Here is a 14694-nt window from a genome sequence, read left to right on the forward strand (position 1 = left end):
ACACACACACACACACCTACCTCCTACACTCTATATTTCAGAGCCCATCCTAGAAGGAAATCGGCCAGAGAAGAATAGGCTTTTACGTAGAGGCTGTTTCCTGTCCCTGCAGCAGCGTGCACGTGCAAAAACACACAAATGTCATGGCTAAAACAAAGTCATATATTAGCATGCGAGGACACACACACACACACAAACACGCTTACCTTCAGCACTGTGTGTGTGTGTGTGTGTGTGTGTGTTTCCTCCCTGGTGTGCAGTGTGTATCCGCTGTATAACAGAGCTGTCAGCAGAAAAGCTCTGAGCAGTGAGACGGACGCAGCCGCTCGGTTCTCACACTGTACAACTTTTAAAAAAAAGAAAATGTTTATTCACTCTCTACCTGAGCGTCGCTGAATCAGCTGCACTCACCGTTCAAGCAGCTAAACCAACACAAAGACACACTCACTGGTCCCAATGAAAACAGTCAAAGACTACATAGACTCAGGAGAGGGTTTGTCCTGATGCTCTGGGATTGGGGTCCAACAGCATTTTATCTAATCTGACTTTAGGTTCTAACAAACTAAAGTTAAAAATAAACTCAAAGATTTGTGTCACTCTCAGCAGCGAGGCCAGTGTCTTGCGTGTGTGTGAGAGAGGGTGAATGAGAGGAAAAAAGCCCCTTTTACTTATAAATAAAGTGACACAAAAATGTAGCATCCAAGTACAGGTGGAGGTTTAGTTTCAAATCTTTATATTTTGGGGTTATGGCTTCAGATCAGCTGGTGATGAAAAGAAAACTCTTTAGATAATGTGTAAAGTCCTTATTCTGACCATTTTCCCCTCCTATCTCTCTCTCTTTCTTTCACCTTCCTCCCTTCCTCTTCCTCCCAGCAGCAGATCTCCCAGCTCCTCTCTCTCCTCCGTCAGGGTCAGCTGCAGCCCAGACCCAACTTCAGGGGGAACAAATACTCTCATCGCAACGGCAGGTCAGTCTGACTCCTCCTCACCTTCCTGCCAATGCCCCCATCCTCAGTAGCCCCTTCCATCCTTCACCTTCCTCCTCTGAAGTACAAACCAAAAAGCTCCTGCTGGATGGAGAAAACATAGCAGGAGAGAACGGGGTTGGTTGTTCCAATCCCTGAAAACATATTTACCCCAAAACTGACATTATCGCGTCATCATTTAAAATGATCTCATAGAAAAGTTAGTTGTTTTCTTTAATGTGAAAAGCTGGACTGAAACAGGGCCGTTTATGTTAATGTATGGTTTTCATCTCATATAAATAAACCAGAGTTTGTGAGTACATGTTGCTTTGGATGTTTGGGTATAAAGTTAATAGCAGGGCAGGAAAGCTAGGAATTTTTGTAGATTATGTGTCATTTACTATCCTGTTAAAAGTCATTTTTCATTTCACTGTAACTTCATGTAATGTGGTGAGTGGGACCTCACACTGTCTGTCTCGTGTGGTTTTCAAAATGAAAACAAAAACCCTTACGAGAGACGCTGGGTTCAGTTTGTGGTCTCTCTGTTTTCACTGCCAACACACATGATGTTGTTTTCCAGTAGATGCCACAGCGGACATTAAAATATCAGTCAAATGTTCTTTGTTCGAACATTTAAAGCTGCGATATTGTACCTCGACCTGCATTTGTTTAACTTGTTGGTTGTTATATTTGGGGCAGTAACACGGGTCACTAAACACAACCTCAGTCTCTTCCCGCTGACCTTCCAGCTTGACTTCATAACAACAAAAATCTTGATGTGGTTTTTCGTCACTCTCTTCATCAGCGGAGGTTTGTTTCGGGGCCAGCTGGCTGCAGGTTTCAGACTGTGATCACTGCCGCGCTCTCTGATCAAAACCCAGGCTGCTTCTGATAGCAGGACAGACAGACATCAAAGGGGAATGCCACCTATTTTAAGAACTCACAGATGTTTGTTTCCTGAAAGAAAGCAGGACAGTTGTTATTGTGTAGCACCCTGGGGGCCAGTTCATGTGCTTTAAGGTAAACCCGCAATGGCACTTTAGATTCATCATCTCATGTTCAAGATGGTCCTGACGAGTGATTGGATTATTTATCATCACACGTCTGCTGCCCTCACCTATCATGACGTCGCCCATTAGTTTTGTTAAGTCCCATTTTCAAGCCTCGAGTTTGGCGTTATGGTCGTTGCTGTGCGAGTGTGTCGGAGCCAGCGGAGGTCACGTACTGCAAGTTGAGCTGCTCTCGTTGTTGTTTCGGCATACCTGGACAGAAACGTGAATCTTCACTGTTGAAACGCTCTGAGCAATAAAATAGCTTCCAAAGTTTTTCCACACCAAACTCGGAAAATGGGACCATCCGAGGCGCACGTGAATGCACCGCGAAGCTCCACTTCTTCCTTACTGCGGGGGACGTTTGTTGATGTGGTGAAAGACAGAAATGGTAGCTGTTAAATGTCTTCCTCCGCGTTTCTGACCGACTGACCTGCTGTGACTGAAATAACAGCAACAGACAAACAGGACACAAAGTCCAACCCTCAGTATCACAGGAAGAGTGTCTCATAACCCCAGAAGTGTGTGTGTGTGTGTGTGTGTGTGTGTGTGTGTAAAGGCAGGTTACAGCAGCTCTATCTGAGTGATTCAGTGTCTCTGACAGGAAGCGGCTACCTCAGCGTCACCGTGGCGATGAGATAAGATCTGACATCACCTTGATTTAATACACACACATCCTTTCTCTGACTGTATCCATAATGGTGGCAGATCAGCAAACAGTCTGGGGAATTTTAAGGAACCTGTTGATACAGACGTCGGCTCGGGCTCATATGTGTTGTTTTAGAAATTCACGATCAAGACTTTGACGTTTTGTTGAACACTCGCACGGTGTTAAAAGTTGTCCATGAGAGAATCGTAATGAAACTCGAACTGAAAACAAGTAAAACTATCACAAAGTCAGATAAGACTTTTAATCTTCAGTGTATGTAAGTAAGTGACTAACTCTTGTCTGTGAGCTCACCTTAAATCTGACTGCCACTTCCTGCCTGCAGCTACTGATCCCGCAGCTCTGCAGGTTCAGAGGCGTGTGTGAGTGTGTGTGTGTGTGTGTGTGTGTGTGTGTGTGTGTCTGTGGTTATCAGTGGATTTGTCACCTAAAAGCTCAGGCATTTTATCACCATTTTAATCTCACTGCGCCAGACCTCTGGTCCGATCTAGAGACTGGACTTCCGTCTGGTTTTTATCAGGATTCATGTTCTTTGTTTCTCTGTGGAGATAAAAAATATCCGACAGCCGTCATATAATATAATTAATATTTATTCATTTAAGTGCTTTTTACTTTAAAGTCATATTAAAAAGCAGCAGTGTATTAAGTGATTAGAATAGAATAAACTTTATTGTCCCTGAGGGGAGCTACAATCTGTCTTCACTGAAACAAACAACCAACATATGACTATATTTATAACACTGGCAATACGGCAGCTTAAAAAGAGACTTATATTCAGAAACTATAAGAATTAAAGTGCTGGCGTATTTATTCCAAGATTTAGTTTTCAGCAGCTTGATGGAAGTTCCTGCATGATCCAGGAAAATCAGCCTAGAAATCAGTTAAATTCGCCTTTTTGTATACAAACTTTTTTGTAAAACGTTGTCTCAAACTAAGTTATACATTTATTTTCTAGGGTTCAACTAGAAGCCCTACGGCTCAGCTGTCAATCAACACATGAAACCAGGTTTTTTATGGCTTCAAATAATTGATTAAAATCAAACTGATCAGAAAAAAACAAAATGTTTGAAGGCAAACTGAGATTGTATTGACGGGGGGACATGCTTTATGGAGAAAGTGAAGTTTTATGTGTGTGTGTGTGTCTGTGTGTGTGCAGATACGGAGGCCAGGACTGTTCCGATTGGCAGAGCACTAAAGACAGCGGACACGGTGAGAGCGAGGCTGGAGATGTTGACTGGGAACCGGGAAGAGACTCACCTATAGACCCACAGCTGGAGGAGGGGCTTAATAACCTGCTCATCAACGCCGGTACACACAGAAACACACACACACACACACACAGAAACACACAGAAAACACACACACACGGCTCATTTCAACAAAGACAAGTTACCATGTAGATATCTAAGTACAGGACAACGGTTTCATTTATATACATCCTCCAGTGGTCTAAACTGTGATACCGTGGGGCGCTACAGTACTTGTGTTTACCGTCTATATATTATAAATATATATTATATATTATTATAATATATATTGGTATTCTGACTGCGTAAACTCAACCGGTGTCACTGAGTTTAGCTGCGACCTCCCGGTTAGAAACTCTTTGATTCACCGGGACAAAAGCTGCTGAACTTCGAACCCCTGAAGAACATACAGAGCGGTCACTTACAATGGACACACACTGACAAATGTAAAAAACAGGAAGAAAGCAGGAAATAACACAGTGGCAGGTTATACATCCACATCCACCCACACTCCACACATCTGGGTTTCTTACTCCAACTCACAACCATTCAAAGATTTAAACCGCTGATACACTTTCTTTGTCTTCAAACATGACGTTTTCATGTCCAGAACTCAAACTGAGACAATAACAATGTCTTATTATAATCAATTCAGGCTCAGTTTCAATAGTTTACCTTATATAAAACCAACGGCAATACTATAACTAATAACTATTATCAGTTATTATCATTTTCACGTTATTGTTAATTTAGTTTAACTATCCTGTTAGTATGAGAGCGTTATCGTTATTAGCATGTTGGTGTTGTTAGACATGTTTGTTTTATTTTAGTGTTATTTGCATATTGGGGTTGTTAGCAGATAGTGTTAACATGTTGGGGTTATATGTTTTCTACGATATCTGTTAGTATTATTAGGATGCTAATATGTTAGACTGAACGTGTTATGATTATTTTGATATCAAGCTCAAAAACTCTTATTGTTCACAGTGGAAGCGTCCGCGACTGTCGTAGTTCCCTTTTTAATTATTAACCTGTAACTTTAATCTTTTCAAAGTTTTAACTAAGAAACTTTAGCTGCCAATCATCAAACACACAAGTGTTATTGTTTATCTGGGAATTCCACGGTGGATTCCACGGCTTTTACAATGTCCGTGTACAGATGTGTGTGTGTGTTTCTTCCTGGTATTGTAGTGGTCGAGCCCTGGAGGCAAACAGAGGGGTTTACCGCCTGACGGTGGTAGAGCGAGCTTCACTTTTAAGACGGGGAGAGAGAAACAAAAGAGAGAGTGGGAGTGTGTTGTGTTCTGTGTGCGATGCCTGACTCACCTCTACCCTGCAGGCTATCAGCGTAACTCACACGAGAGTACTGTGGCAGCTCAGTGTGCGTGCCGAGGCTTTGATGAGATGAACGCATTCCTCTCTCTTTCGCTCTGTTTCTGACCTGTAACTGCTTCTTCTTCGAGACCGCCACGATGAATCATACAAACATAAACCCGGGGGCCTTTGTCCGGGCCTGAAGATGATGTTACGTTGGGTGTTGAGAGCTGTGAATGAGAGTATTCTTGTGTGTTCTCAGGTTAAATGTCTTAAAGTCACGATGATGATATTCTACGATTTTCTTAGTGTCAATCCCATAAAAAGAACAAAATCAACATGAATTGATCCTTCCAAAAACTACTGACTCAATCCCACATACACCGTCCTGCTCCCCCAAATAGGGCCTATAGTCACTGGAGCACCAAATGTGGATTAATCCACCGCTGAAAATAGTCCCAAACAAATACGCTATTTGTTTGATAAAACCTACAGTTAGCAGCTGTTTTAGGACTTTTAAAAAATAAATAAAATTGTATATTTATGAGACGTTTATAAAGATTTATGTCAGAACCAATAGGCTGACCAACCATAGATATAGCAGTGGGTTTCAAACTGGGGTCCGGGGACCGACAGGGGTCCTTGAGTGGGTTGTAGAAATAGAGAAATCCTCACTAACTGGGGCCCATGGGGGGAGGGGGGTGTCCTTGACATATTAGGCATCTAGTTCTGTGTGGACAAACACATTGTTGGTTTTGGTCTATTAATGGGATTCGTTGACAATAAGAAAAGTACTTTTTTAACAAATCAAAACCACCTTTAAGACTTGAATCTTTGGGTAAAAGCAGCACTGTATATACTTAAACCTGATATCGGCTGACGGCAGGTATCAAGATTTTGTGCTCATATTACTTACAACAGGTCAATGATGCACACTGTGAATACATACACATAGAAAAGTGATTTAAAGTAATTTGATTCTGGAGATAAACGAGAGGGGTGAAGGAAGGTTTAACTTACAGGTTAAACGGAGGGAAAGACATTAACGTTGGTTTTTAAACAGCAGAATTTATTTAATCTCTGAAGGATCTGCTGAAACTCGACGCGTTCAGTGATTGAAAGAGAGGATTGTGTTGAGAGGATTTGTGGTGAAATACTGCCAAAACAAAGGGAGGAAAGAAGGGGAGGTGGGGGGTTATAACTCCAGGGGCGGTCTGTGCCACACTGGGTGTATATATGTGTGTGTGTGTGTGTGTGTGTGTTAGTAAGTTCATTCTCTGCATCTGGTTGTGGTTAGATGAAGGAGACCGCAGCTCTTCAGCAGGCTGATCAGTCTGAGCTGCGAGACGAAGAACTTTTACTACATTAATGTGACGGCTGGAGTTTCTGGTTCTGGTCCATTTTAGCTTGAAATACACTGTAAAAAACAACTAAAGTTGAGAAAAGTGTGATCAAAAAAGTTTTGAAATAGACTAATAATAATAATGATAACTTAGTTTTCTTCTACAGAAAAAACTGGAAGTTTTACAAACAAACAAAATCTGTATTTCATAACTGATATATGGATTGTTTATATATATAATTTACTATTTTGCAACTGCAACTATTTGATTTTCAAGCAAATAATAAAAAAAAATCTGCTGTTTTTTTAAAATAACTAATTAATTAATACAGAATTGTTTTGTTTTAAAGCTCAAAGATTTAGGTTTAGAATAAAAGTTAAGATTAGAGGTCAGCAAAACTTTAAAATTCACTTCAAAATGTCAAAGTTTGCTTGGAATTATGAGTTTTCTCTAAATTTATTTTGTTTGTTTGTTTTTTTTTACAGTGTTTGTCCTTGTGTCAGACTTAAACTTCATCTTAAGACTATTTACTAAACCAGGAGTGGATCATGTGACCCTTCAACAATGTTTTCAGCCCCTTATCAGTAGGCCTAATTTAAATACTTGGAATAGGACTTTTACTTGTAAATAATGGAGAATTTGTCAACCTTTTTTTTTTTGGAATATGTCTACTAGAGCCTGACTAGTACATCCACAGTGACATATTTTAGGGATAATTCATATTATATTGATAAAAACTGTACAGTGAACCCAAACAGTGAACTCAGTAACTGCAGAATGTTTGTGTAAAACGAGAGATTTGGATGAAATCTAAGCAGATTATTTCCTGTTCAGGGAACTTTTTATACAATTATCTGCCTGTATTTTGTATTTTTAACAAGATTTAACAATCATACAAACTTAAAAGGCTTCTTTTTTGACAAATTCAGTGTTCTCTTGTCCCTGACGCTTGGCTTTTCTTTCTTACTTTTCTTCACTGAAGTGATACAAATGCTGAGATATAGGCCTACTGTATATATTTCTTTTCCTAGCACGCCTTAAAAGAACTTAAGTAGAACTTTAAATTAGCATGGCTTATACAGGGCTAAACCACTGGTACTCAGATATTGTCCATAATCTATTAACATGCATAAACAAAACACATCTCTTCATACAGACAGAGCTTGTCAAATAGAATCTGTATATATGTTTTATATTGATAATGAGAATATAAAGCTGCTGTACTGGCGTCAGCGCCCTTCACTGTATTTCCCTGAATGACAAGCACTTTCATCTCACCCCATGTAATCTTCTCCATGTATGAACCGATTGCAACTACGTGCTGAGAGGCTCTTTCATGGCTCGCACGCCAATCCAGACACCAGCAATCCAGCAACTCCACGCAAATACTTCACCTGCAGAATGCCCACGAGGGACAATTCACTGAAGTTCGTCGTACCCACCTACCTCCAGATACAATCGAAAGGCTGGAGTAATGTAACAGGCAGCATGCAGCTTTCCTGCACGCGCACTCACAACTGAGATTAAATTAGATCAGATGAAACTTAAATAGCTCTAACGTGTTGAAGCGAGCGGATAACATGACCAGGAAGAACAGGACATAAACAGGATGTGATGAGGATAAGATCAGACAAAATGAGGGTGTTGAACATGAGGAACTGATGTTTTTGTCCAGCGAACAGCATATCTTATAGTAACTGAATAAATGAAATGAGACGTATAATCATCTCGGATGTGTCTGTTTGTGACTCAGAGACTCGGTTTGTGTGTCTTCACTCAGACACACCCGGTGTTTACGCCTCTGACGGTGACTGGAAAGTCAGACTGGAGGCAGCGAACAGGCCAGGAGAGATTTTTATGGCGGTGGGGACGTGATGTTTAGCCGTACGCTCGGAGCGCGCGGGACGCCGTGGATGGCAGGAAGGGCTTGTTGACAGCAGCCAGATAAAACCACTGTGTCGTTTCCTCCTTCTCTTCCTGCCTCGTTCTCAGCCAGCAGTCAGAGAGAAACTAAAAGGGAATATTACCCTCAATCTGCCCTGGAAAAGGAGCGTGAGGGCAGGAACAGTCTCGGAGTATAACAGGGTTTTCTAAATGAATCTGTTGTTGCATCAGACAGATTTCGAAATGAAAAATAAACCTGGAAAGAAAAACAGATAAAATCAGACTTTTGTGCTTGAACTGGACCAAAACTCTAAGGTGTGTCTCTCTCTTTCTCTCTCTGCAGATGACGTCTTCGCGGAGGTCAACGATCCGGCCTGGATGGCCAGACTCTCTCTCCCACTCGCCACCGATTACCACGACAACGTTTTTGTCCCCAACGGGCCCCCGTCCCCTGAAAGCGAGGTCCTTCCCCGGGACGCCCTGGACTCGTCATCCTTCTCCACCTTTGGTAAAACACTAAGAACTCTGGGAGGGGAAAACACCATTGATTTCTTAAAGTTAACAGCAATTAAATCCACTTAATTACATTATCTTAAAGAAAATAACAACAATCTTCCAATATTTGTCTTGATTAATCAATTAATTTAAATGTCAGAAAACAGTAAAAAATTGAAATAAATACCAATTCAGATAGTTTCTGTTGTCCAACCAACGGTCCAAAATCAAAGATATTAAGTTAATTATGGTTGTAGACTTAGAACTAACAAATATTCACAGTTTAGAAGTTCTAATCAGTAAATTTTGGACATTTCTCCTTGAAAAGTTACCAATGGTTCATAGGCTTAAATAAGTTATAGTATAAATCCTGTTTTCAGCACTTCCTTTTCCTCTTCGTCCCCTCAGGTAAAACTCCGGAGAAGGATGGCCCACTGGGCGGCGCCCTCCTGTCTGAGGTCAGCACACTTTTTGAGATGCTGATGACGCAGAAGGCCGACGCCCACCCCGGCCCGCGCCCCGACGTCCTGTACCGACTCTCTGCCGCATACCGGCGCTCGCTGGGCCTGGACAGCAACACCGCAACTTCCGCAGGCAATGCACCAAAGAACTCTGGGAACGCTGAGAAGAGGTCGGGCCTGGCTCCACCCTCGGGACTTTATCAATAAGTCTGCTCATTGAACACTGGAAAAGACTAAGAGCTGACTGATGCAGCTCAGACCGGGAAGTTACAGAAAATGTTTCCGAAGTTTCTGTGTTTGAGGAGTATGTTGGGATTTTAGAGGCATTACGTGATAAAATACTTCAATATGATTTAAAAGAGTGTAAATAATGCCACGATGAATCTCTTTTTGTTTTGAATCAGAAGTTAAATAGAAAGGTTGTGCCACTTTCAACACCAATAAAAAGACTGAAGTTCTGAAGATGTTCAGATATCAGCCAGACTAATTCCCAATGCACAATCTTAGTTCATTTAAAGTTTCCAAAGAGCATTATCAGCAGACACAACTGGACAGATCTACAACCAGTCAGAGCAACGCAATGTGACCCACAACCAACAGCAACGAGTGTCACGTAGCGCTGAGTGACACATGCATGTTGGGGCGGTGCTTGGTCTGTTTGGCCTGTCTTTCAGAGGCTGTAGCTGGCTCTGATTTAACGCATCCATTGGTACCAGCCGTGTCATGCTAGCATGTTGGGAAGGGGTCAAAATCACGCTCCAAAGTTAGGCAACATTTTGGCGATGGAAAAACTGACAGTAAGTCTTCTTCTCAGTGCTAAACACAGTCGGCGCCTCTCATCTGTTCGCGTCTTTCCTTCGACTTCGCGGTTTGTCGCTGCCTCTAATTTTCATTTCACGGATAGAATTAACAGCTTTCAGATCACTGAGTAGTTCTTGAGCGAAAAAGTGTGAATTCAGGAAGTAGCTATCACCGTCCTCAGAGCAATTTATGAATTCAGACGTGTTGAAAATGACAGATCCTGTTAAAACGGTGCTACAGGACATTTTTGCCATTAGTAAATCAGGAATCATCACTTCAGTTCAATTCAGGTTTGATTAAAGGGAAATGGAAGGAATGGATAAGTGTGGTGGAAGGAGGAGAAAGACAGAGGAGACTATAAGAGAAACTGGAAGGAAGGCTGAGACAGATTTAGTTTCGGAATCAGAAAAGACAACTCAGGTAGAGGAAAAGCAGACAACGGTGTGAGGGAAAACAGGAAGTGAAGGCAGTAAATTGCTGTAGTAACTAACATTAATGGTGAATCTGAAAGTTGAAAATGTGTCTGGTTTCCGTGTTGTCTCTCGCCTGGAGGAGTGAAACTTTAAGTCACATAGAGCAGGAACAGAGGCCATCCTGTCAGGGCGTAATAAACATGGCTGTGGCTGTTTGGCCTGCAGAAAGCAAGCCGGCGACTAGAAGGAAATGTCGCTTTGTCTTTTTTGTTTTTCCTCAAGACTAAACAGAAACCGGCTGAATGCAGGGAGGAAAAAGTGTTTATTGACAGTGGAGCAGCTCAGTCTGAACCTCCCCCTCTGAAAGCTACTGCTTTAGGATCACTGTTGCTTTTTCAGGTTGATTTTGGAATATGAATGTTTGAATTATTTACATCAATAACTCTCCAATTGTCTCCTAAGTTATTGGTTTAACGTCCATCCAAAGTCGTCTTATTTGTAGGTTTTTTTTCTCTGTATTTTGCAAACCAAATGAACAGCACTTTGTACATAGCTTTTTGTAAAACTTTTTGTATCAAGGAAACGTTTGTGGAACATTTTCATTGTTGAAAGTTGGTTTTGTAACTTTTAAAAAAATAAAAGTTGTATCATTGAAGAGGTCATCATGATTTCATGTCATTAACACCATTCAGAACTTCATTTGAAAAACATCAGATTAAATTATTAAGTATGTATGTGAGTCCTCCTCTGCTGTGTGTGTGTGTGTGAGAGAGACATCTGCTCACATTATGGAGACTCGCCTTCTTTCTGTGGGATCAAACATTTGGTCTCTCATTTTGGGATGAAGATTATTTTTCGGTGACGGTCAGAGTGATGGATGCTTCAGGTTTGGGTGAACCTCTCAATAATAAATTGTCAAGGCAATGCAGCATTCTCACAAGTGACAAAAATGTGTATGTTTGGACGATAACTGCTCAGATGTTTGTGCAGCGCGCCATCTAGTTACACATTACACTCATGTAGCTGTTCATCCAAAACATTAACAACAGCACGACCTGGTGGCAGCTTCAGGTAACAAACAGCAGCTGAGAGATGATCGAGAATAAGATTTAATTTGCAGAAACAGATAAACACCAGTCTTAAGAGGAATAAACCAACATTTGATTGATATTCATTACTGATGCTGCTGATTTTAGAGAGGAGAAATGCACTGATTACCCACAGGGCAGCCATTATTTAGCTGGAATGTATATAGACATCCTCTGTGTGGATTGTGCACCAACATGAGTGCAAACAAGGATGCTTTCGTAAACAACACCTAACAGAATATTGAAGTTAAATAACAGGTTGAATAATTGAATTCCATAAATGACCACAAAGAAAATGAAGAATACATTAAAATATAGTTCAATAAACACCAGTAATCTTCAGTATTGTAAACAATACAGTTGGAGCGTGCTCTGCTGGATAAACTACGTAATGACATCATTTCTAAATCAACCCAAGTCTGGTTTTCTGCTTTCTGTAAGAAGGTTTTCATATGGATACTGTGGCAGGCCCGTATAGATAAACTGGTCGGGCTCTAGTCTTTATCAACAGGATGGTGAGACCTACTGCTCGCTGATACTGCCGGACACACTCAAAGCGTTAGCACTGGTACTTTTTCAGTTCTCATTGTTTGTTTGTACTGCAGAGGAATGACAAGAACTGCTCTCAGTTTGAGACTCAGTGATTGCTACTGAGGGAGGAGGAAGCTAAATGAGCCAGTGTGTGCTCTGTCCGCTCTGGGTAACATGGTGGTTCAACATGGAGGACATCTGTAGATAAAAACAGCTCATTCTAAAGTAACGAAAACAAAATGATTCTTATTTTCAGGTGATTATACACTGATGTACACATACCTATGGATATTATATTCCATTTCTGACAGTAGATCATCCTAGTTGTTACACACTGGATTTTAAACTCTTTTTTAAAATTAAAGTCATTTTTGTTGTGCTTCTTATTTTAAATGTCACCACTCAGAGACCCCGCACACATGTTTAAAACAGGTTTATTTTATATCACACAAGAGCAAACCAAATGCTTCCAAAGGGATGTAAGCTTCACTTCCACCAGCTGTGGTTGTTAGGGAGTTACATCCGAGCTACGTTTGATCTGAAAACGCTGTGTCCAGGCTGATTTCTGTGAAATGTTCTATCAGCCATAATAATCAGTGCTCTTCTGTTCACAACACTGTGTTCAAGTTTAATTTAAATAAACATTTTGTTACGTTTTGATCCCATCCGCTCCAATCCAAAGGATAATCACATATACATATACACATTTATACAGAACGCCTTGATGTAGATAGCTAGTTAGCAGCTTGTGTGCACAGACAGTTTCAATATTTTTAAGCTGATATATCTTTAAATATGAACTTTTGTACTAGTTTTTTAAGAATTGAGTATATTGTATTTGACTTTGAATAGTCTCTACAAAATGCAATATTTCCAGTTTCTAGAATTCCTTTTACTGATTGTTTTAGAAACTTCCTTTTATATTATTTCTTATTATTTCTAGTTTGTACAGAATCTTTGGCCTAATTGTCGTCTCCTTAAACTGCTGCTGCTGTTCACTTTTTGCAGTCCCCTTACAGTATTTTCTATTCTACAGTAACAGTATATTCTATGGACCCTGCATACATTCATCAAGCTGCTCTCGCTGCTTTTTTCAGTACACTTAGAGTCTGCAGGAGTTCACTACTTTCTCTTGCAAGCTGTAATCTAACTTTTCTTGGGACTCTTCCGATGAGCTTTGAGCATTTATAACGATCTCAGCCTGTAGAGGAAATATTAATTTACAAGACAAACTGGTCCAGTTTAGATTCACTGAGGAGCAAAAAATAGCAAAACAAACACTTTTCTTCCTCCACAGATGGGGAGTAAACAGGTAGGAGTGGGAGCTGCAGCCCAGAGGCAGGAAATAGATCTGGAAGCTGCTAATGCACAGTTTGCTATTAAATGTGCCACCTGTGAGTTACTGAATGTGAGAGAAACCAAGAATCCAATAAAAACTCGATTAAAACAACACTAGTATTTTATTTTGTAAACCCTAATAATACAAGCGGAGTATAAACTCATTTCTGGCTGAAATGTGAGGATGTTTTGGGGCCGGAGAGTGAGTCCCAGGAGGAGCTGATGTGGAGGAGGGAAAGTAGATTCACCTGCTGCAGAATAAAACACAGCCGGGCCTCCATGGAAATATGTAAAGGAACAATAAATAAAAAGCAGACGCACAGAAACAGTGTTGGAACAACAGGTGTTTAATTTAGCGCCAGTCATCTCGGATGATGAAAGAGCTGGAATATCATTTAAGGCCGAGGAAATAATCTGTTGTTCGTATTAAAAAGGAAAAAACGGGACAAAAAGAAAAGGTCTTTTATTTGTTATTCATTCACACTGATGCATGCTTTTTTCCTGATTTGGGATTTCTCCTCTGTGTTATTAGTTATATTTTGTAAGAAGAACAACACAATGCAGCACAATGGAGAAGTCATGGGGGACTAAGAAAAAGGCTGAATTTGCATCTTTAGACCACAGAAAAATAAACCAATATATATAACATGTAGAGATTTTGAGACTTTATAGTTTAAATTAAGTATTATACATTTTAGGATATTCTTCCCCAAAAAACACAGATGAGAGTAGTTTTATTTTAGTACTCATAATGCAGAAAATACCCCCATGTGAGTGTTATACTACTTCATTATATGAGAATATATCAGGGATATATATCAGGCAGACAGTGAACATTTTGTCCTCTAGTTGATGTGTTAGAAGCAGGAAAAATGTGCAGCGTGCAGATCTGAGCGACTTTGACAAGGGCCACATTGTGATGGACGACTGGGTCAGAACCGTTCAGAGCATCTGGACCAAAACTAAAATCGTTTCAAAACCTGGTTAAGTTGGTTCCCATCTGGAACCGAAGAATGATGTTTTTCTTGGGAACCAAAGTGGTCGGTTATAGCAATCCTGCGGTTTGCTTTTCTTGTCGCTGCTCGCTTTTCCCCCTGT

The 14694-nt window shown here is 40.6% G+C and overlaps 1 protein-coding gene across 2 annotated transcripts in view; it reads left to right on the forward strand.

Moving 5' to 3' along the window:
• Window positions 1-11294, forward strand: part of pcdh12 (protocadherin 12) — a 17103-nt gene extending 5809 nt beyond the window's left edge. For both annotated transcript variants that reach the window (XM_035669343.1, XM_035669344.1), the window contains 4 exons: window positions 877-968; window positions 3838-3989; window positions 8813-8977; window positions 9373-11294. In XM_035669343.1, the coding sequence (XP_035525236.1) occupies window positions 877-968; window positions 3838-3989; window positions 8813-8977; window positions 9373-9632 (669 nt within the window). In that variant the 3' untranslated portion in view covers window positions 9633-11294. The remainder of the gene's footprint in view (window positions 1-876; window positions 969-3837; window positions 3990-8812; window positions 8978-9372) is intronic.
• Window positions 11295-14694: the final 3400 nt, after the last annotated feature.

The sequence above is a fragment of the Morone saxatilis genome, unplaced genomic scaffold, assembly GCF_004916995.1.
Source record: "Morone saxatilis isolate NCDOM2014 unplaced genomic scaffold, NCSU_SB_2.0 Contig22, whole genome shotgun sequence".
In the NCBI taxonomy this organism is placed as follows: domain Eukaryota; kingdom Metazoa; phylum Chordata; class Actinopteri; family Moronidae; genus Morone; species Morone saxatilis.